The sequence below is a fragment of the Rhinatrema bivittatum genome, chromosome 2, assembly GCF_901001135.1.
Source record: "Rhinatrema bivittatum chromosome 2, aRhiBiv1.1, whole genome shotgun sequence".
In the NCBI taxonomy this organism is placed as follows: domain Eukaryota; kingdom Metazoa; phylum Chordata; class Amphibia; order Gymnophiona; family Rhinatrematidae; genus Rhinatrema; species Rhinatrema bivittatum.
This window is the reverse complement of record NC_042616.1, coordinates 530484272-530507619: the sequence shown is the minus strand read 5'-3', so window position 1 is coordinate 530507619 and position 23348 is coordinate 530484272. Positions and strand designations below refer to the sequence as shown.

General features: G+C 43.0%; 1 protein-coding gene across 6 annotated transcripts in view; it reads left to right on the top strand.

Moving 5' to 3' along the window:
- NFATC1 (nuclear factor of activated T cells 1) overlaps positions 1–23348 on the top strand; it is a 359353-nt gene that overhangs the window by 10806 nt on the left and 325199 nt on the right. For all 6 annotated transcript variants that reach the window (XM_029590832.1, XM_029590833.1, XM_029590829.1 and 3 more), the window contains exon 2: positions 6543–7644. In XM_029590832.1, the coding sequence (XP_029446692.1) occupies positions 6543–7644 (1102 nt within the window). The remainder of the gene's footprint in view (positions 1–6542; positions 7645–23348) is intronic.

The following is a 23348-nucleotide window of genomic DNA, read 5'->3' as shown; positions in this document are numbered from 1 at the left end:
AAAAATGAGCATAACACACCATGCCTCAGCCTTGCTAACCAGACTCCACGTTTTGATATGTTAATCCAGTTTTGGTTTTCAGGGTCATGTTTATGCAGTCTGGTGCATTTCTCCTGTGGAATTCATTTGGAAGAGTTAGAAAACCAGGACTGAATCTCAGGAGGGGTGGGGAGGACATATTGTCACAGTGCTCGAGGAAGTTTATATTAGTGCCTCCTCAGATTGAATTAAATACCATCCGTGCATTGGGTGACAACAGTTACTGTTTGAAGTACAGCCAAGCATGATTTAGCATATGATAAACACAGATTAAAAGACAACAGCAAAACAGGAGACATGCCAAGAAAATGGAGAGCCTATTTCTCTTAGCTTGGAGAGCATAAAAAAATGGAACTTTTTTTTTTTTGCTGAAATTAATTGCTCCCTATGTATTTGTCCTCGTGTATACCAAAGAGGTCCACGTTTCTCAAATACTTAAATTTGGTGGGAGCTTCCAGCCAACTTGTGTCATGAGTAACAGGTTCAGCCAGTTCTGCATTGGGTTTTTTTTTTTTTTTTTATTGGCTTCCTTCTTTCAGTCCTCTAGAATAATCCTTTTTAGTACATGTTTACTAAATGAACTGCATTCTGGTGAGAGAACTTTTTAGGCCAGTCCTTCCTTCCTTTCAGACATCTCCAGAGGTGTTTTGGTACCAGCAGCATTCATATAAAGTGGGAAGAAAAAGAGCTCAATAAGAAAATATCCTGATGTGCATTTAAAAGCTTAGGCGAGGCCTAGAATCTCCCTTTAGAAGATCAGCTACATAAGAAGATTTTGAAAACAAGTTAGGGGGCGTGAGGTATGATGCAGCTTCCATCGAGGGAGCGATGCGCTTGCTGGGCATTACTCTCGGCCAGGTCACTCTGACATTGTGTCGTTGACGAGGCAGTCGCAGGAGGATGACTCAACAGCCATCAGAATGGGAGGGGCCTCATCCTAGTCAGACGCCATCTTTACTGGGGGAAATGGAGATGTGATGCCCTCTGCGAAGTACTGAAGCTGGAGATAAACCTGTTTCTTTCATGAGTCATCCCCTAGAACCTCTGTAAGGCCCACTGAAGTTTCTCTTGACACGCTATGGTCAATCTTGGCTTGTGTGGATTCGGCTATAACTAACTGTGCCTTGGCTCTTAGCCTCTTAGTGAAAACTCTCAGCTTCGAGAAGTTCATTCACAGAGGCTCCATACGATTGAGTCTAAGGTGGTCAACGAGGAAAGTCAAGTGCAGGATATTCAAAAAGTTAATACATCTTTGATACAGGATAAAAATTCTGTTCATTAAAAAAAAAAATAAATAAAAAAATTGAACAGCTTGGAAACTTTTCAAGGTGCTTAAATGTGCGTGTAAGTTTCCCTAGGATATCGGGGATTCCTGTTAAACAAACTTTGAATAAATATTTCACTGAAATCTTAAGAGATTCCAGCTGAGTCCTGCCCACCAATCAAGTGTGTTTTTTTTTTTTTCCCCCTAACCCCTTCGGAGAAGAGAGGGGACTATCAGGCCCTTGTGCTGGATCAACCTTTGGACGTATCTATCTTAGGGGCCGATGCAATTAAAATGTGCTGAGTTTTCAGCGCTCGCTTTCCTAACGCGCCCCCAGGCACCCCTCCTGGGGGCACCGTGCAATATTTAAATTAGGGGTCACGCTGTCAAGGAGGCGTTGGGGTTGCTTGCGTGCTCCTAGTGTCTCCTTGACAGCGGGAGCCTGTGAACAGTCAGCTGTCTGCTGGTTTAGAAAATGGATGCCGAAATTATCCGCGTCCATTTTCCTAATCGGTGCACAACCAGGGGTTTGGGAAATGGATGCTTGTTAACTAAGGACCAGATTTTAAAAGGGTTATGCACGCCGGGCCTAAAGCCCTGGGACGTGTGTAAGTCCCCGGGAGGGGCGGGGCCAGAGGCCTCCGACACAGTGGTCATTGCCGCCATGACGGAGGATCACATGCCAGCAGGCGCAAAAGGTAAAATAAAAATTTTTGGGGGGAGGGAACGGGGGAAGGCAGCGTGGCTCGGCACTCGCAAGGTGCACAATTGTGCACCCCCTTGCGCGCGCGTCGACCCCCTGATTTTATAACTTGCACGCGCAAGTTATAAAATCGGGTGTACATGTGCGCGCGCCGGGTAGCGTGCGCACATGTACGCCTGCGTGCACCTTTTTAAAATCTTACCCCTAAGTGTCTCTTTCCCGAACTTGACTGCCGGCACTTTTTTTTTTTTTTTAAACTGTTTCAAAGTTCTTGTTCCTCTACTTAATATCGTAATGATATTAAGTAGGAGGATGTACAGAAAACCAGTATTTTTATTTGGGAGTGTTCTAGGCAGGTGTTAATTTTTGAGCATAAAAATGTGTGTTTTAGATGCACTTTTTTTTTGCATTGCGGGTGAATCGCTAATAGCCTCATCAACTTGCATTTGCATGTGATGAGCACTATTAGTTTCACCGTGCATTGTGGAGGCATTAATTCTCTTATTGCATAAAGGGATTAGCTAGCGCCTACACAACCCGCGTCCAACTGCGGGTTTAAACGGTGCGCTCAGCTGAGGGCACCGTGTTGCATTGGCCCCTTAGAGTTCTATTGAAGATAAGACTGTTGGTTTCTTTTGTATTTGAGTAAGACCTAAATATGATTTTTAAATTTTACTGTCGGAAAGCTCATGCTTTGTTCTATGGGAAACGTATCTGGATTTATCCGGATGGTTGTTAAATCGACACAGGAGAGAAAAAAAAAATCTTTTTCTCGTAATGTGTCAGGAAGTTTTGTCTTTGGATGCTACCTTTTTACTTAGATATCCATGTAAGTGTGTTATCACACATGCTGGCAATAGATATCATTTTCTTATGTATGACCAATTACATTTCTTTCTTGATCAGAAGAAATCTACAATTTCTGTGCCTGCTGAAGGTGTTTAATTTATGTAAGATACCACGACCATGTGGAAGGTTAAAGCCTTTTTTCCTTTATTACTATTTGTTTTCATGCTGTCTTGGTACCCATGTTTCCATCTTTACTTATTGTGGACTACTGTTTTCTATTTTTTTTTTTCATGTAATTTTCTTGATACCAGCCTTTGCTTGTTGTTTGAATATGACTATTTTAAAATTCAGAAAAGAAAGAGATGACTGAGGGGGGATATGATAGAGGTGTTTAAAATCATGAGAGGTCTAGAACAGGTAGATGTGAATCGGTTATTTACTCTTTCGGATAGTAAAAAGACTAGGGGACACTCCATGAAGTTAGCATGGGGCACATTTAAAACTAATCGGAGAAAGTTCTTTTTTACTCAGCGCACAATTAAACTCTGGAATTTGTTGCCAGAGGATGTGGTTAGTGCAGTTAGTATAGCTGTGTTTAAAAAAGGATTGGATAAGTTCTTGGAGGAGAAGTCCATTACCTGCTATTAAGTTCACTTAAAGAATAGGCACTGCCATTAGCAATGGTTACATGGAATAGACTTAGTTTTTGGGTACTTGCCAGGTTCTTATGACCTGTATTGGCCACTGTTGGAAACGGGATGCTGGGCTTGATGGACCCTTGGTCTGACCCAGTATGGCATTTTCTTATGTTCTTATGTTCTTATGATGGTGTTACGACTTAGTTGACATCTCAGTTCAACCCTTTATTAAAATGGTGCCATTTTTGATGACTATAATGGGAAACTTTGTATAGTTGGTATATGGGTAGCTCTGGTTATAGCACACCAGAAGGCCTGGGATGGAAGTTTAAATCTACCTAATATGGCCTAGTAGTCTGTGTGACTTTGGGTGCAAACTGTATCTCCGGGTATCTGTTTACCCTGCTGTAATTGGTGATGGTAAATATGCATTGCTCCTTTCTTCATTACATTTAAAGCTTTCATGCAGTTCAGGCGCAAGAGAGGCCAGGTCATTCAGCCCCTGAAGTACTTTGTTAGAATTGTAACACACATGCAAGAGTGTTTTTTTTTTTTTAATAAGTGCTAGGTAAATCGCATTTTTAAATACTTAGGGGTAGATTTTAAAAAGGCCGCTCGTGAAAATTCTGGCCTTTAGTGCACCGAGCCTATTTTCCAAAAGGTCCGGCCACGCGCGTAAAGGCCGGTACGCGCATAATTGGGGGGCCTTCCTGAAAGAGGCAGGCTGGGAGGCATTTTCTGGGCGGAGAGGGGCGGGCTGGGACAGCGCCATTGTTCACTGTCCCGAAAACCCGGCTCCCGGTGCGCGTAACTTACTTCAGCTCGGGAGGTTAAAAAAACAACAACAAAAAACTAGCATTTAGGGGGTGGGGAGGAGAGGGGAAGGGTAGGGAAGTTCTCTACCAGTCTGCTCCTTAATTGGAGCGGACTGGGAGGGAACTGGGGAAGGCCACGATGCGTCGCCTCATGAATTTTGCAAAACTGTGCGCGCCCCCCCCCTTGTGTGTGCCGCCCTCAATTTTTCTTTTCTTTTTTTTTTTCGCATATTTTTAAAAAAAAATCTACCCCTTAATGTAGTATTAGTAACTTGGTTTCCTTATAAGTATCTTGAGTAAGCTAACGACCACAGAACATTTTTCCTTCTGGTTAGAATCCTTGCCGTACAGGCTGTTAGGTTAGAAATTACTGGATTATACAGTAAAGTGCATGCTCTGAAATTATGAAACCTGTTCATTGTAGCTGCCACACATTAATTCCTAACAACTAATTGTAAGATATGATCTGAACAATGCTGCAGGGTGGTGCTAGGATACAAATGCTGGTACTAGTGATAACATTTTTTTTGATGTACTCTCCAAAAACCCTGAGATGAATTTACCTTCCAAGTTGCTTGCCTTTCATAAACTATCTTCTTAAACAGCCTGAATTGTTTTAAAATGGGGTTTGTTTTATTTGTGGCAATGCGCAATGTAATTTAATGAACCTTACTTGGCAGATAGCCAAATTTCCTAAGGTATCTTGTAGAAAGTGAGTCCTAATAGATATTGTACACATTTAGTTGTCTGCAATGATAACGGTGTAGATTGCTTTAATATTCCCGGAAGCAGACATGAAAGTATGAAGAATGAATTCATACATATATGTAGATATTTATTTGCCAAGATCTTTTAACTGATTCACAAACTGGAACATTTTTTTTTATTAAGATGATTACCAAAATAAACTGTTAGGACGCACATGCAAGAAAAAAAAAAAACCAGTGAGCAGGTACAGTGCTATATTCAGATGCCAAAGTAGTTTACGCATACCACTGGGGATCAGGCTTGATTGGGAGTAACAGCCACAGTAATTAACAAAGCTTTTCCGGATCTCTGCATGCTTGGCAAGGGAGGATCACTGCCTGGGGTGTTTGCCGCATGGGACAGAAAGAAACAAACACTGCTGCAGGACTGATGACAGTAGGCCAGCTGACTTGACAGGAATGGATAGTAGTTACATTGTCACCGCCACATTTCTTGGAATGGTCTTGTGGAAGGTGTGTGTGGTGGTGTCTTCATGGTGCAGGGACTATTGTAGGGTGCCTTTTCCGGCTGAATAAAATACATCCATTTGTGTAGCTGAGGAGTTATTAGTGTGGAAAAGGCACAAAAGCAGAGGGGGGGGGGGGGGTGTGTTCAGGTTAGGCAAAGGAGAGGTGAGAGAATACTAGGGGAAGTGGTATTTTAGTGGTGGTAAAACTTTTTTTTTTTTTTTTTTTTTGCATGGGTGTGTATTATTGGGGCTTATCAGTTAAAACTAAAATAGAAACTCTAACTAGAATATGGAGTGCAGCAGGGAAGCAAAGTTTACAAATTTGTCCCCTCGGATGAAAAATGAGTGTTCATAATAGCAAACTTCTGGAAAGACAGTTTTAACCAATATTCTGCTTTTTATGCCAGTGACTGAGGTACACATTACATGAATTTCCAAAAACCATTTGGTGAATTATTGGCTAAGAATGGAGGCTTCTCTACCTCTTACTATTTCTGCTGTGATCACCAAGCTGCAGACTTTTTTTTTTTTTTTTTTAATTAAGTATGTTACGTGTAAACTGCTATAAAATTTAAGTGTTGGATGGCATCTTGCATCTGTCTCCTTCTTCCTTTGCTTTCATACCTGTATCCTCTTCCTATGTTGACTCTCTTTCTACAATGCAATAATGCAAACCAGGAAAATCAGAGGACCATGGTTTCCGTTATGTAGTCTAACCTTACATCTACTGATATTGAATTTCACACTTGGAGGTGGACGATTTTTTTTTTTTTTGAGGCGAGTGGCTTTTGCCTTAACTTGGAGCCCAGAATTCACGAAGTCTTTTGGTCATACTTGACTCCACCCCAAAATGTAACTGTTTCTAAATGTAGCATTTCTGTATACATCTTGTTAAAACATTTCATTCACTGCATGAGCACTGTAATCCTCAATGCTTAAAACTCAAGTTTCTGTAAGTAGTACATTTTTCTTGAGTTAACATTTTTTACTTTAGATTTCAGTAGAATAATACACAAATATCCATTTGCTGTATCTTATGCCATTCTTTTTTCTTTTTTTTTTTTTTTATTTCTTCCAGAACACTATAATTATACATCTTCAAATGTAACTGCCAGCCTGCCAGTAGGTGTGGTAAATTCTTCATTATCTGCTCCATGCCATGGCCTTCAGTCATGTAATCCAGTCATTTCAGTCATTCCATCAACAAGCCATCCTCCTGGATATGGAGGAAATGATGACAGTGGTGCCTCTGGATACTACTTGTCTCCCAATATCCGACCTAACGGAGTTCCCGCATTAGAAAGTCCTAGAATTGAGATTACATCTTATTTGGGAATGCAGCAGAGTAACAACCAATTTTTCCATGATGCTGATGTGGAAGAAGCGATCCCAAACTCTAAAAGAACACCTACCACTGCTACTTTGAACTTACCAAACATTGATGCCTACAGGGATCCAACTTGCTTGAGCCCTGCAAGCAGCTTGTCTTCCCGAAGCTGTAATTCTGAAGCATCGTCATTTGAATCCAACTATTCTTATCCATATACTTCTCCTCAGACCTCCCCTTGGCAATCGCCATGTGTCTCTCCCAAGACAACCGATACAGAGGAAGGCTATCAGCGCAATATGGTTGCTTGTACTTTGCTGACCTCACCCCGGCATTCTCCGTCCACATCTCCAAGAACAAGCATAACGGAGGAAAACTGGCTAAGTGCCCACAACTCCCGCCCAACCTCTCCCTGTAACAAAAGGAAATACAGCCTCAATGGCCGGCAGACGTCCTACTCGCCACACCACTCTCCGACGCCATCCCCTCAGAGCTCTCCTCGAGTCAGCGTGACGGACGAGACCTGGCTGGGAAACACTAATCAGTACACCAGTTCCGCTATCGTGGCAGCTATCAATGCCCTCACCACTGACAGCACAATGGACATGAGTGACGGCATTCCCATCAAGTCCAGAAAGACTGCCGTAGATCACACCCCATGCATAGCGCTCAAGATGGAACCTGCCGGGGACGATCACGGGACCACATCACCAAGTGCTGACTTCTCCCCGGAAGAGTTTTCTGGGTTTCAGCACATCAGGAAAGGAAACTTCTGCGATCAGTACCTGTCTGTGCCACAGCACCCTTACCAATGGGCCAAACCAAAGAATCTCTCTCCCACCTCTTACATGAGGTAAGACAGGAAACCAAATCCTGACTACTTTCCTTGAAATATTTCCTTCCTGTACTGGTAATTTTAACATTGACGGGAAATTCTGTTGCTAAATTGTTTTGTTTTGTAGCTCATTTTGCAAGACAACAGTGAGGTCTGCAAAATGCTCACCGTATCACTGACCTTTTCAGTTGGTATTTTTCTCTACATCTGTCCTTTTTTTTTTTGTTTTCCTTTTCTATATCGCCTGCTGTTTTTTCATGCTTTAATTCACAAACTCTGAATGGTAAACTGCTTCCTGGAGTCCAACAGCTTCAGCGGCGCTCCTGCAAACAACAAAATGTTTCTCTTTTTCTCTGCAGGAGCCTGAGAGACACCCTCTCTGCCTGTGTTGAGGCGGGGGATAGTGTTCAGATGCGTTACACTGAGACAGATGCCTTCAGTTAGTCTGCTATAGGTCTCTGCCTGCAGCTTTGTGCCGTACTGCTCCTGTGGTTAATCAGAATTGCACAAAGTGTTTTTTTCTTTCTTTTCCAGTCTCTTAAGCATCTTACTTTCCCAGTGTATGTGAATGTGTATATATGCCGTGTTTTTTTTTTTATCTCTTGCTGCTAACTCTGCACAGAATATTAACTTGTGCCTGTAGGTTAGCAGTATCTTAATCTGTTTAACTGACTTGCACTTCCTGAGGCTGTGAAACCACATGTGGTTCATCAGGGCCCACAGCCTGGCTATCTGACAGCATAAAATAAAATGGAGCGCCTCCTTCCATTTTAAGGTTACGGAAGGCTGCTTATGAATGTGACACTTGAGGAGGATCAGCTCAGTGCTAAAGAGACATGCGGGTTGGCACGGGTTGTGCAGCACTAGCTAACTGGACAAATAACTCTGCCTTCACTGATTTGGAAAGGGATTAATGTTAGAGCATTAGGCCCAAGGTATGTACGACTCCTCTCGTCCCCATGAATATGTATATATCTGACACTGTTATGCTTGCCACGTCCAATGGTGCTCTGAGATTAATGTGAGGATAAGTCGTGGTGCCCAGAGAACCTTTACCAACTCGGGAGCACATGATCCTTCAGCTTTAGGGAAGTGCTTGTCGTATCATGTCATAATTATTTATCACACATGTTCTTCATAGAACAGAAGAGCTATTAATAAAGGGGCAAAAAAAAAAAAAAAATCAACCTTGGGTCTAACAGGCCCATTCTCATGCAGTGTATCTAGTGCTTCATTCTTCTATGAATGAGAGTACAGGCAGAATTTCAAAATATAAACAAGCATCTATTTCGAGATTCAAAGATCATCTGTGCAAGACGGAGCCCTTTTGAACTAGCATGTTTTCAGAATGATTTCCTCGGCAACAAATGTTTGCCACAGAATTTTTAACTCGGAAACTTTTGTCTGAACCTTGGGTATTCTGAAAGGCGCGCCTCCTATTTTACTCGTAGATTTATTCCTTGTGCCAGCTAGATGAAAATTCAAGCTTAAGCCTGGAGTCGTCATTCTCGCAGAGAATAGTGAATCGTGCGGTACGGGGGGGGGGGGGGGGGTGAAGCAGGGGGCGGGACTGCGAAAGCTGTCAGCCATCGCACCGAATAACTACACCATAAAAGGTGTAGTTATTCGGTGCGAAACTGGTGGCGATAAGGGTCCTTACCTTTCGCCGCCAGCGATGTCTCCGCAGCGTTGGCCCCGGTGCCAGGCCGACTCCGCCCCGATCACCCTATTGGAAATGACCCCCTTAGTGTGAAAAATGTAAAAGATATAACCCATGTGGCATTATTAGCCATCTTATGCCACCTGTTTTAGTAAATGGGCTAAATAGACCTGATTTAGACCCTCGGCTGGTCTGGTCCCAGGCTACCCTTTAAGCAGCTATTTGGGAAATCCCCTCTTTTGGTTGTATCCAGTACAATCTGAAGTATATCCTCTCAGGATCTGCCCCTCTAAAACGTTCCTTTTACCTTCCCAGCATTAAAAAAAAAATAAAAATCGTTTTATTGAAAATAGGTTTTGTTTTCATAATGTATTGTGGAGATAATGCTAGTGTAATGGCTTTATTTAAAAAAAAATAAAAAAAAAATTTTGTTGGGTATAAAAAGCCCCTCCTGTTTTGTTTTTTGCTTTATAGGCACAGTGTGAAGTGTGTGGGACATTCCTGTGTTTTATTGCTCAAAAAAAATATTCCCATCCCTGAAAAAAAACAAAAAGAAAGCTAGCAGTGACATACAAAATTGATCCATGGTGGACTGTTTTTAGCAAGTTTCCACTGTTTTAGTCTTGTGTCAATATATACTTCCTGGTCCTTTGTGATATGTTTCCCTGTGATCTCATTAACTGGTGCCCTGGGATGTTGGGCACCAGTACAGAAAGGCAGGTTACTTTACTAATCAAATAGGCTAACCAAACTTCCTTCCGCAGGGATTGTATCTCATTTCATATACAGGTAACATTCGGGGATTAATGAATGCAAATGTCAATAGGGTCAGAAGCACAGTCATGGAAACTTTGTAAAATTTCCAGAAATTCGGGATGGAAAAATTTATTTTTTTTGTGTATTTTTTTTATTCACAAATCCTACATCAAATTTCAACCTTACAAATGCCAAAGAACTTAGAGAACAGGGATAAACTACATCTTAGTCTGTGTCCCTGAAATTATTGGTAGCTAGTGGTCACATCTGACTGCGTTTAAGGCATTCTAGTAAACATTTGAGCCCCTTCTGTCAGGATATTCATTTTATCCACTATATGCTATATAACTGGGAACATTTTAAAACACAAAATATACCTGTTTCCTGTACTTTTGTTCTGACTTCTAGGTCGCATGCACTCTTGGAGTTTAACCAATATTTTGTATCAAGGATGAGAAAAATCAAGTATTGTGATTTGTGAAGAATCATGTGACTATATCCTTAGATGCATGAACGAATCGATTACCAATGCAAGGCTTCTTTAAAAATGCTTGCTGACATCTGTCAGGTTTAGCTTTAAAAATAAGCTGAAACAATAGTAAGAGGGTGTGTTAAATGATATCTTGTGTATATCTTTGGTCCCCTGATATTTTATAAGGAGCATATAAAGGGTACCAAGTACTATTTCCCTCTTGGCACACATTTTGGCTTTATGCTGACATCCTTTAGCGCAGACCCTGTGTATTGCATTTTTTGTTCACAAAAGGCCTTGTACAGGAAAATAATACAGAGCTCAAGATACTTTTGTTATTGAGCTGATTTCAATAGTGTGTGAACTTTGTGTTGACTGTCAAGGTCAGCCCAAGGAGTCCTATTCTGTATTCCATGTTCTACTTCTGGGGAAATTCTGCACAAAATATTAAAAAAAAACCCCAAATAAACCCCAAATAAACCCATGCACAACATTTTAAAATTCTGCAGAATTTTACTTATTCAGATAACACAATATACCATAATCACTGTCTAAGTAATTTATAATGCAATACAGAAAAACATTGCTCAGATGCAGGTTTTAATTTTTTATGCAAAAATTTCCTATAATAAGGCCTTGCGTCTTCAGATTTCTCACCTTTTCCTGGGCTCAACAACCCCAACACTCTCTCTCCTTTATGGCGTGAATCCCTTCCCCACCAGCTTTCTGTCTCGAAGGCTCTCAGCTCTGTCCCCCACCCACAAGACTCCTAGTTACATTTGTAGAACAGAATAATGCACAAATCCAGAATATATCTAGCTAACAAAGTAAAACTAGTTTAAACCAATTAATATCAATAGCAAATTATATAAACAGTTAAAATAGAGAAAAAAATTGTAACATGGTAAAACAAAAACATTAAAATAATGTAACTTACTATTTTTATTTCTCATTATAGTATGCCCCTCCCCTTTAGCAAAACCTCAGCTTTCCGTTTGCCCCTCAGGCTTGACTCCTGGGGGGGAGACAGAGAGGGCGCACCCTGTCCCATTTCCCATCTCAGCAAGACTCCCTCTGCGTCTTCTCTGACACTCACCCCTGCCATTTAATGGCTTTCTCTATCTACTATCCCCTCTTTAGCAAGACACCCCCTTCCTTCCCCCAAGCCTGCTGTCCACAACTCCCTCCCTTGTTTGGGCCATGAAGGCCAAGGCCAATGCTGCAAGCTTATCTTTTCCAGCCTGCGAGGGTCGACACACTCCTCCTGTCTCTTTTTCTGGTCTGTGTAGACCAGCCCTTTCTGCTGCTCCTTTCTCGCTTCTGGCTGACACAGACACTGTTCCTCTCTGTGCAGGCCTCCACTGCCGCTGCTGCTTCCTGAGGCAAATGCGTGGCAGAGAAACTCTACACATTTTGTGCAAATTCTGCGCTACACAGAATTCTCCCAGGAGTAATGTTCAGGCTATAGTAACAAAGTGTACATTCATATATATATTTTTTTTTTCCCTTAGGACAAAAACCTTGGCTGGAAGGCAACTTGCAGTTAGCAGCACAGATCACTGCACCATATGCCTCCATTCCAAATACTGTGTTGCGTTTCAAGGTTCAGTCCTCTTTCAGTTATGAAAGAGGGCTAGAGGCATCCTGGAAAAATCAGTAGATGAGATTCAGTATGTGCACATGCATGGTCAGAAAAGCAAGCATATCGTATGCGAACCGGATGGGTTAGTATTTCTGCCACCACTCAGGATGAGGAGTAATGGGGCAGCAAGCTAGGCAGGAACACTTAAACTACAGTCTCACAACCCTCTAGAGATCCTTGTACCCCTGATGTATTTTAACACATTTTTAGTTACGAGACTACTGGGAACTTGCAAATGGGATGGGGGATGTATTAGAATTGATGCTCTGATTCTGAGAGATTTCTTTTCTCTTTTTTTTTTTCTTAAGTTATAAACACAAACTTTGTGCAAAAGTAGTTCTGACAAACTTATTTTCTTTCCCTGGGTCACTTCTTTTTATTTATTAATTAATTTTTTAAATTTATTGTATTAAGTTTTCAACAAATATAGACAGCATTAGCTTGCCATGAAATCAGGACATAGTGGTATATCAAATATAAGGAGAAAAAAAAATCACAGAAAATATTCATCCATTATCCTTGGTACTTTGAAATAGGGAAGAATCAAGGTTACACAAGAGTGCAGTATGACAAATCAAATAACAGGAAATCGAAGGGAGATGGATTGTCCATAATATATTACTGCTACTATCTAACTAGCCTTACCAGGAGATTGATAAGAATCCAAAAAAGAAACTAAATGAGAATGTTCAAGGAAAACACAATGTGTATTAATTTTCATAACACATTTACAATGAAATTGAACTGTAATCCGGGTACCTGTGTGGCTCGTAGACAGCCAGAAATTTCTTCCGTCATTGAGTTGCTCTTGACATGTCCGGATAAACCCAGATTTTCTACCCTATATTTAGGGCATCACGATTATGTAGAAAAAGTCTGAGAACTGATTCAGGTCTGATGCAAACATAAAGTTTACCAAAAGAGTTCCACGACGTTCAACTTGACTTTCCACTGAAAACTCTTAATTCAGTAATTTTTAAATTCATCCCTAGAAGAGATCAACTTTACCTTCGGGGAAATTCAAAATTCTCAGATTTAAATATCTAGGAAAAATCTAGAAAATTCTACAACCTTTTAGAAGAGGAGAGCTCACCTTGCATTAAACCATTCTGGATAGATTGTATCTGAGCCACTTTAGAATCAAGCTCGTCTATGTTAGATGAGTGAGTTGTAATAATTGGATCCAAAGAGCGAGCATGGCTCTGAGTCTCCTTCATAACTAAAGTAAGTGCGGTTAGAGTGCATTCCAGACTGAGCCAAGAGTTATTACAGCAGGCTTAACCGGTAAAATCTGAGAGTAAGAACCTACCCCAGAAACTCGAAGAAGTTCTTTGCCTGTAACTGGGGGGATTCCACAGCATATCTCCCAGAGGTCAAGGCAGGATGGCCACGTTCTACTGCCAGACTCAGCCGGGCTGGTATTCCTTCCCATGGTGAAGAGAACAAAACTCCTCTGGTTTCACGCATCTCTGCATTCGCTGTTACAACCGCTTCTGAGGACACTGTCTGTTCCAGTGGCGCGCTGGGATGTGTGGGGGGGGGGGGGGAGGGAGTAGCAGAAGCTCCAGGGCTTAATGATGTTTTGACCCGGGACACCGGCATGCACTCAATGCTGGCGTTCACAACGGACCCTTCACCTGGAGCAATTGAATCCAAAGCGGTGCAAGAAGCCGGCGATGCTCCTCTGAGACGAGGCCGAAATAACTTCTCTCACCCTCCCTTTCCTCTTTGTATGTGGCATAATTTTCCAGGGAGCTAGAAAAAGAACAAGCGATTCGGAGCTCCCAACACCATGTCCTCCCCTCAAGATGCCACCTTGATTCTCCCTCCCTGGTTCACTTCTAAGAACCTGCTAGAGCAGCTGAAAAAGGTAGAAAACAAGGAACTTTTGATCTATCTTCTGCCTAACCTGTGTTGACCTGTAAAATGAGCAGAGGTGGTTGAGAATGAATACAACCTGAAGGACATATTCTCACAAGTGATTATCACCACAGGGTATAACTGTAACTGTAGACAAACTAAGCATATTTGAGGCTTCTGTTTTTCTTTTGATAAATTCAGGATTCAGGGCCATATTACAAAATGGCAACACTTTGAAATGCTGTAGTAAGACAAAATCATAGCTGTTTTTAATTAGGCTTTTTTTTTTTTTTTCAAATAGTTGGCTTTTAAAACAAAAAAAAGAAAATCCTAATTTTATTTGCATGCACTGCCTTGTGAGCACCTCAGTGTGTGCTTTTTTTTTTTTTTTTTTTTTTTCCCCAAGCTTCTGCGTGGGCGTGAACCCTCAATCTAAGTTGTTTTGTACTTCACGGATTTTTTTGATTTCAACTCTGAGTTGCCTTGCTACCTAGCAGCCCCTCAATAGAAATTTTCAGTGCTACCAAAAAAAAAAAAAAAAAAAAAAAAAAAAAAAAGAGTACAGCAAGCTGTCGTGCTCGGTTCTTGAAGCCTCTGGCTGCAGACGTCTTGCACTGTGCGGAAGATTTCTATCACTGATGGCCATGACATTTGTTATAAATGTTTGGGGCTAGACCACGAAGAAGTTAACTGCCAGCTGTAGCCAAATGTCACTGAGCTCCTGGAGGAACCGGGCCTGAAAGATGGAAGAACTTCGCAGGTCAGTGAAAAATCGGAGTTGTTCCCTCCTCTTGGAGTTGGGCCTCCTGGGGTTCCCTCCATGCTGAATTGAGTAGGAACTCCTCAAGCAGAACTCCCCTTCTTTAGTGCAGAGTTCTGGCTCTGATGGAGTCCAACAAGGCGTGGAAGTGCTGCGAAAAAGGGGGGGGGGCTAGATCTTTGCAGGCCCTGCATAGCTCTTTGATGCATAGAAAGGACTCGCAATGTGTCTGAGCCAGAATTGCTGAAGCTGAGGTTGGGATAAGTCCTGTTGAAGTACCTGGTGCCATTAATTGTTCGCACTGTTAACACACCAAGCTTGCAGGCCTTCTGTCCCTCCATCAGGCCTTGATTCAGCTGACACAGCTGTATGTGCCGTAGACATGTTCAGCATTGGATCCATCGCTCCAGTGCAATTGGAGTACTGGTACTGTCTGTGCACTCCATGCAGTGGAGGTGGGAACGATTAGTAATGGACCCTGAGGGTGATTCACTACATTTACCTCCTATCTTGACATCCTTATCTCCATCTTGTCTCCTTGAGCAAGGACTTTGTTTAGAGACACCAGATCCATTGTGGTCTGTGGTGCTTCTGGTTTCCATGCATCTACCAGTTCAGTTGACCTGGGTGGGAGGAGGTGCTCCTTCCTGGAGTACATTGGGATCTCCTCAAGAGGATTAACTTATACTGTTCTTAAGAGGATGTCTTTTTCCCCAACTCCTGGTCAGAGGACATAACCTATAGACCATTTATTGGAATTGGTGAAGATTTTGCATTCTTGCTGGCAGATGAGAAGGGCACCCTTCAGCCTCTCATGTTCAGAGTAAAAGATTGGTTCCCTTAAAGGGGCAGTCTCTCTCTCGCATCCACGCCTTGAGACCTAACCCCCAGTCATCCCTCTTTGCAGAGGAGGAATATAGCTAGTCTGAGGAGGGAGCACATGACACCACTCTTTAGAGCATGCCTCAGCAGTAATCCCCTCTGAAAAGACAGAGGACCCTGCCCCAATCACTTTCATCATCTGGGTCATGGGTTAGTGTCCCTTCACTTCTCATTTCTGAAGAAGGATTTATAGGGATTCTCTCTGAGCCCCTACCGGATCCTCTGGGGTATTCTGTGCCATTAGTAGAATTCTTATACTCCAAATTCTTGGACAAGCTGGATAAGGCATTGGGAATCAATGTCTTCAAGGTCTTCAGACTTCTCCAGATTCTGGAAGTTCTGTCTAAGTATACAGCAATCTCAGCACACATGATCCTACAGGATTTTACAAACAAGAATGTGGAAGAATCTAGCATCTTGTCCCCCCAATAGTCAGGAAACTAGATCTGTTATAGAGTTCAGCAAACCCCAGGATATGGGGTAGTCAAGCTACTGCATCAGCCAGTGGTTGTGGATTAAGCACTGAAATAGACTAAGATGACCAGGATTTTCTCAAACATCCCACGGACCAAGAACCTTGGATTAATTTTTGGAAAATGCCTTTTCAATGCTCAATGGCCACATCATTGTTCACCAGTTCTACATGGTGCAATATTTACACAATTGTTTTGACAAGCTGAAACCCCTGATAGTTGTAGGGTGGAGAATAGGTAGACTATCAATGGACCTTTCTGGATGTAGGGGAGTGCATTTGATACCTCAGTGATCTGCAGCAGCCATTGGAGCATGCTAGATGGCTTGGTTGAGAGCTGGTAGTTTGCATGAGGGCGTGCATGAAAAAGTTGGCTATTTCCTGTTCTGGGAACAAACTCTTTTTGGAGATGAGGTCAGAGAAAAGATTGCCCAAATTAAGGAGCAGCATGCTGCTATCAGTCTCTTAAATGGACCAGAACAGCCATCTTCTAGGCATCCTTACTTCACTTTTTTTTTAAACACTGCTTCTTCCAGATGCACCTTCCACCAGTTTCAGCGATATTGTACACCACTTGCGATTCCACTCCAGCATCTTCATATTTGTGGACTTCAATGTGAGAGACTTCATCCGAAGACACAACAACAAGACCGGGCTAAGCATGGGCTTAGCTTTTTATGAGATTCTACCCTCATACCTCACCCCCCCCCCCCCAACCAGTAAGAGGGAAGATTAACCCTTTCTTGGAAGAGTGGTGGAAAATCAATAAGGGTCATTGGATCCTTTAAAATTGTGGATTCTGGTTACAGTTTGTATTTCTCCCATCTTCCAGCCCTGTACAATTGTTCAGCCTTCAATCCAGATCATCTCAATTGACCCAGCTCCATCTTGAGTTAAAGTTGCTTCTCAGTTAGTGGGCAATAGAACGATCCCTCCCAAAGAATGTGGCAAAGGGCACTACTTCCTCTATTTCCTTATGACAAGAAGGGGGATTGAGACCCATTCTGGATTTCTGAAGTCAGAACAAGTCTGTTATGAGAGAAGTTCAAAATGAAACACTTCACACCATACTACACTTCATTTAAGTGGGAAACTGGATATGCACCTTGTATATGAAAGATGTGTAAGCTCACATATCTGTACATCACTCCTATTAGAAATACCTCCATTTTATTTGTGGATTCCTCTTACTGCTAATGCAAGTTTCTCCCTTTCAGGCTTTTGACAGTGGTATCAGTGGTGCATCTTTATCACCAGGGAATTTCTTTCCTTACCTCGATGACTGGTTAGGGTTGGGTGTTATCTTCTGCAGGGAGCTTAACTCAGTTCCTTCAGTCACTAGGGTTCATTATCAACTTCAAGTTTGTGTGGGGATGGATAGGCTCCGTAGAGGGGAGAGAGCGTTCGTCCCACTGAAACATTCTGCTATTGAGCCTTTATCCTGAACCTACTACTAGTAATTCCTAGCCTGAGAAGTTATGCTTGACCTGGGGCACATGGCAGTGGTGCATGACCCACTTTAACATGCAGATTCTCGTGAGGTCTCCATGCTCCATGGGATCAGTTGCTTCATCCTGTATCATTCCCGATGGAGGTCACTACAGATATGAAGTTGTCTTTTCAGTGGTGGCTTGGCCGAAACGTCCTGGATTTGATGGATCCTCTTCATCTTCTACCTCACCAAATAACTCTGGCAACGAATGTGTTCAGGGGATGGGGAGCACACACTGGCCTTTTCCAAACCCAAGGATTCTGATCATCAACAGAACATCTGTTTAAGATCAGTCTCCTGGAGATTGATCTTAAACAGGCATTGATAGTTTTTCTTACCCCCCCCTCCCTCTTTTTAGTCTATATTTTGCTGTTACCATCTTCCTCTGTGTTTATACATATTTATACAATTAACTTTTGAACCCTGTTGTTTGCCTCCTGCTCAATATTGTATATGTTGTTTCTTATAGATTATTAATGTCTGGTCCCCCTGATGCAGCCCGATGCGAAACTCGGCTGTGTCGGGGCCCTAGTCTCGACACTGTGAACTGTAAATCATTGAACCAATGTACAGCATTGTGATTTGTAATTTTAATAAAAAGTTGTATTGTGATATATTGATCAGGGATTTATTGTTTGACACGCATTAGTTTACGTTGCATTGATAGTTTTTTCATAACTCCTTTGGGGAGAATTCTGATCCAGATCGACAATCAGGTAGTAGTTATCTGTGTGAACAAGCAAGGAGGTACAGGGTCATAGTGTTATGGTTTCAAGGTGTTTGAGTGGATTCTTGGGTACTGCGGAGATGGCCACTCCCATGGGGAGGAGCCCCTTGAGGAACTGCAGTACTAGGCTAGACTCTATACACGCAGACGCAGAGAATTCGTGTTTATTATACAGCTTGTTGGTACTGCCCAGGGGTGGCAGCAGTGAGGTAACCCAGTAGAGTAGTCCAGGGGTCCTTGGCAGAGAAGACCCATCCCACACTCCAATGATGGTAGACTGCGCTGAGTAGAGGAGAGAGTCCTGGATGTAGACTCACAGCGCTGAAGCTGAGACAAGCTGACAAGGTTAGTTTTACTCACTGAATAGATTGCTGTACTTGATGAAGATCCTGGCAGGCAGAAGTAGTTGGTTTGCAGGCACCAAGACAGGGAGAGCAGGCCCTCGAGGAGCGAGTACCCGGTATCCCAGATAGGCACCTGAAAGAAAGCATAGGGCCCCCGAGGAGCAGGTACCCAGGTTAGAGGTGAATGGCCCCGGAGGACAGAGACAACTTCCAGCGTCAGCAAGAAAGCGGCTAAGCAGCTTAGACCGGAAGCATTCCAATCCTTGCTAATTCAGTTTGTTAGCAAACGAAGGGCAGGCTAAATACCTGGATAGCGTGACGTCACTTGGAGGGGCTGCCCCCGAGGTTCCCGCCATGATGTGGATAAAGACGTGGGTGGCATGCGTGTGCGCACCCTAGGAGGCCCTCAGGAGAAACATGGCAAACACCGTCGCCGTAGCCGTTCCAGGGACGCCGGAGAGAGCGGCATGATGATGCGGCAGCAGCCATCTTCCCAAGGCTTGTGGAAAGAGAAGGAAGAAAGGTGAGGCACAGAGACTGACGGACGCAACACATAGATCCTCTGCCAGGAATCCTTAACATTTTGCGATGGGGCTTGCAGCCACAGAGCCTTCCTGCAAGTAACCTTCCTTCCCAGCCTTTCCAGCATGTTGGCAAATTTCCTCAGCAGAATGTATCATCCTCATGAGTGGTCTCTGGATCAAACAGTGTTGGACATGTTCAGCCTCTGGGGTTATCCATCTATTGATCTTTTGCATAAGAGAGCAACAGGAAAGTAGAAAAATTCTGCTTCATTCTTCAAACCAAGTTCGGATGCACTCCTGATGCTTTTCTGCTCAAGTGGGATGCAGATCTGCTATTCGCTTTTCTGCCATTTAAGTTGATGGCGAGGATGGTGCAGAAGGCATTCAAGGATTGGATACGCCTAATCCTTATTGCTCCAGAGTGGGCCGGACAAGTGTCATTCTCTTACCTTGTCAGATTGTCAATCAGCCCTCCGATCTCTCTGGGATCTGGATCTGGGTCTGAACTGACATTGCTAACTCGAGAGGAGGGTCATCTTGTCTGAACCTTCCCTCTCTCAATGGCATGGATGTTGCGTGCTTTCTAGTTTTATCATTGTCACTTTCTAAGGAAGCTGAGTATATTGTAATCTTTACCAGAAACACTTCAATTAGAGTTTACAATTTTAAATGGAAAACATTTTCATCTTGATATCAAGCAAGTGCTCTGATCCATTTGCCTGTGAGCCAAAGGAGTTGCTATGGTACTTATTCTCTCTCTCATCCATTGGTATGTCATTGTTCAAAGTGCAACTCTGCCATTGCATCTTACCATATGCAAGTGGACAGCAAACTGATATCCATACATCTGTTGGAATCTTAAATTCACAAAAGGCTTGTGGTATATGAGACCTCTGATCACCAGGTTATCAGTGCTGTGTTGTATTGGCACAGCTAACAAATCCGCCTTACAAATTTATAGTTGCTAACTCTCAAAGTTCCTCACCTGGAAGCAGTGTTCTTAGTATCCATCATGTTGGCTAGAAGAGTTTGTGAGATTCTGGCATTGGTGCAGTCCTCACTGTACATCTAGTTTTTCCACAACAGTGGTGCGCTGGACTCGCCAAAAGTACTTTTGACTTTTTTTTTCATCTGAATCACATCATTCTGTTGCCCATGTCCTTTCCAAGACCTCATGCACATGAAGCAGAGAAGGCCCTCCATTTGCTAGACTAGTAAAGGGCATTAGCTGCTTATCTGAAGAGAACTCAACTACATTGTTGGGTTTCTCAGTTTATTTCTTGCAATACTAACAGACTAGGAATCGTGGCTGATAAATACAGTCCACTAGCCAGTTAGACAGAGTGCATCACACATTGCTAAATTCTGGCTAGTCTCCAGATCAGACTCTGTCAAGGCTCATGAAGTGAGAGCCATGGCTACCTCCGTGGCTCATTTTGTGAGCCGTGTCTGAAGACTTTTTGCAAAGCTGCATCTTGGTCGTCATTTCACACTTCACATTCCACTATGATCTGGCAACCTTTCAAAGAGTGACAGTAACTTTGGCTAAGCAGTTTTTGCTCAGCCTGTTAACCCAGTAGTCCACTCTCCAGTAAGGGCACCACTGCAACCCTTCGCTTGGGACACCCCCACATGTCATGACTAATTCAGCCCTGCTTGTCTGTGGCAAAAGCAAGTCTGCTTCCCATAAAAGGGTTCTCTGTAGACAACAGGATGAATTAGCTATGCTTATACCCGCCCATCTCCCTGGATAGCTGATTACCCAGCTAAAGCTAAGCTCTGCAATCAACTGAGGGGCCCACAAGGCAGTGCACATGTGGGAATTCCCACATGTTCTCAGGAGAGCAAACGTTCTGAGCTAGGAGAGAAGGTACGTAAAGTGCCGTCAGATGACATTCATATGTCAAGGTAAGTCATCCTGCTATCTCTAGAGAACCCTGTTTTTACAGTAAGCAAACTTGCTTTATTTCATTCTATAGCAGTGTATAGTGGATAAAGTTATTCAATAAGCACTTACATCTGAGCCACTCTGACCATTATGAGTCAAAGTAAATGGGAGGCTCTGCTGTGCTGAGCCTCTGCAGAACCTGGTGCAGGCATCCTACGAAAAAGGGGGAGATGGTTCAGAACCATGTACTCTTTGTATTCTAAGGAACATTGGACAATATAATCATTGAATTATTGCCTCAAGAATCAATTATTTTCTTTGATATTCATGACACATCTTGATATGTTCTGAAGTGGGTTAATAGCACTGTGCTGTCCATATGGCATAAAGGACAATCTCTTTTGACCTGTGGACACCTGAGAATAAGTGTAACTGTTAGTAACAAGTACCCCCGTGCCCCCCCCCCCCCCCCCCACACACACACCCATATATATTTTTATCTGCATACGTAGACATGAATAATAAAAAGGGTATTTTACTATAAGAATTCATTTTTCTGCTTTTAAGGGACAGAGGTACTAACATTTTTTTTTCTCATTTAGGACCTGACTTAGGCTTTTTTCCCCTCATTCTTTCTCTATAGGCAAAAAGTTTAGTAAATCAGGCTCTAGGGGCCCTATGTACTTCCCATAGATATTAGACGAAAGGATAAATATCTCCATATTTCTTAGTGTCCAGTCAGATGAATCCAGAACCAATAGGTTATTCACCCCTACCAGCAGATGGAGCCGGAACAAACAGATGACACGGTATATACACCCCTGCAGTGACATCAGCCTGCCAGTATTCTCCGTCTCCAGCAGATGGTGGGCGTGCATCTCCCTACTGCGGATTGCTTCAATTTGAGAAAGGAAAATAAATTCACCCCGCTCTCCTCTGGTGATACCAAAAGGTCCCTCAGTTGAGAATTCCTGAGGTGATTTCCATGGTCCCTCAGATGAGTGCCTTGGTCTGGTAGCTGGTTTTTCAGCCAGCAGTTGTTAAGCAACTGAAAGGCAGCGGCTGCAGGAAACAGTGTGCAGTGGTGACAGCATATGCTTTCTCCCCCCATAGCCAGAGACTGTCTCTGTACTCAACCAGGGAAGGCTGAGCTTAGTAAGTTAATAAACAAATACAGAGACTAGAGAAGGAGGGTTTTTTGTGTAGGGCTTCCTCCTTCTCCCCCCACCCCCCCTCAGTCTCTGTACTCGACGTGCCATTCCGATATTCATCCTAGTCCATGGGCATGGTCGAGGGATGTAGGCAGCCTGGCGGGTTGAGCATCCTGCCCGCTCTGAGGCTTTTTAACTGCATGCCGCGTGGTGGGCCTCAATGGTGTTTTGTGTGCTTTCTTTAGGCTGCCCTCTACAGGATTGTCAGTTCAGTGTGTGTGTCTAGCTCTGTGTCCAAGTTGTGCATCCAGTTTTTGGACACTTGGGCAGACCTAGTAGTCTGGATCCAAGTTCAGTGGCACCTTAAGTGGCCATCTGCTTACCTGTGCGCACAAGTTGAATGTTGCTGTGTGCTTTAATTTTTTTTTTATGATGCCTAGGAATTGGGACATCTAGGATTTTTGGTCGCCATTTAAAAAACTACACGCACCTCTGGCTGCTGATCAGCACACTGCCAGTCTAATGGCACCTATATCTAAGAAACCTAAGCAACTTTCTCTTTTTACATTTCTTGTCATATTTAGGCATCTCAAACAGCAGTGCCCGCTGACTTGTGCCAGCACTGTTTGGAGACTCAGAAGTATTATCTTCCTCTGATTTCACTAAGCCTCATTCTTCCCAAGTGGATGTAATTCTGGGTAAAGACATTTTGTGTGGGGCGCCTGATTTTAAAACTCCTCTAGCTGGTGGTTCTTCAGCAGGGGAAAGCAACTCAGTGAGTATGCCTTAGGTACCTCCTGGTCTGGATACTTTTACATTTTCATGGATAGAATTTTTCCATGGATTGCAATCCTTTCTTCAAGTGTAGTCCTCAGCCCTGTCCAATACTCCCAGGTCAGAGTTGCCTGACCTACTGTTAAGCACTGGAGTACTCCTAGAGCGGCAGTGGGACTGCCTCCTAGAGAGGCATCCGGATCTCTCTAGAGATCCGGATGGCACGGATGATAATGCCTATCCTGACTCTCTTGAGGATGGTGAAAATCCTCCAGAATTGGACACTTAGGACACTGCTATGGTTCTTCCATAGAGATG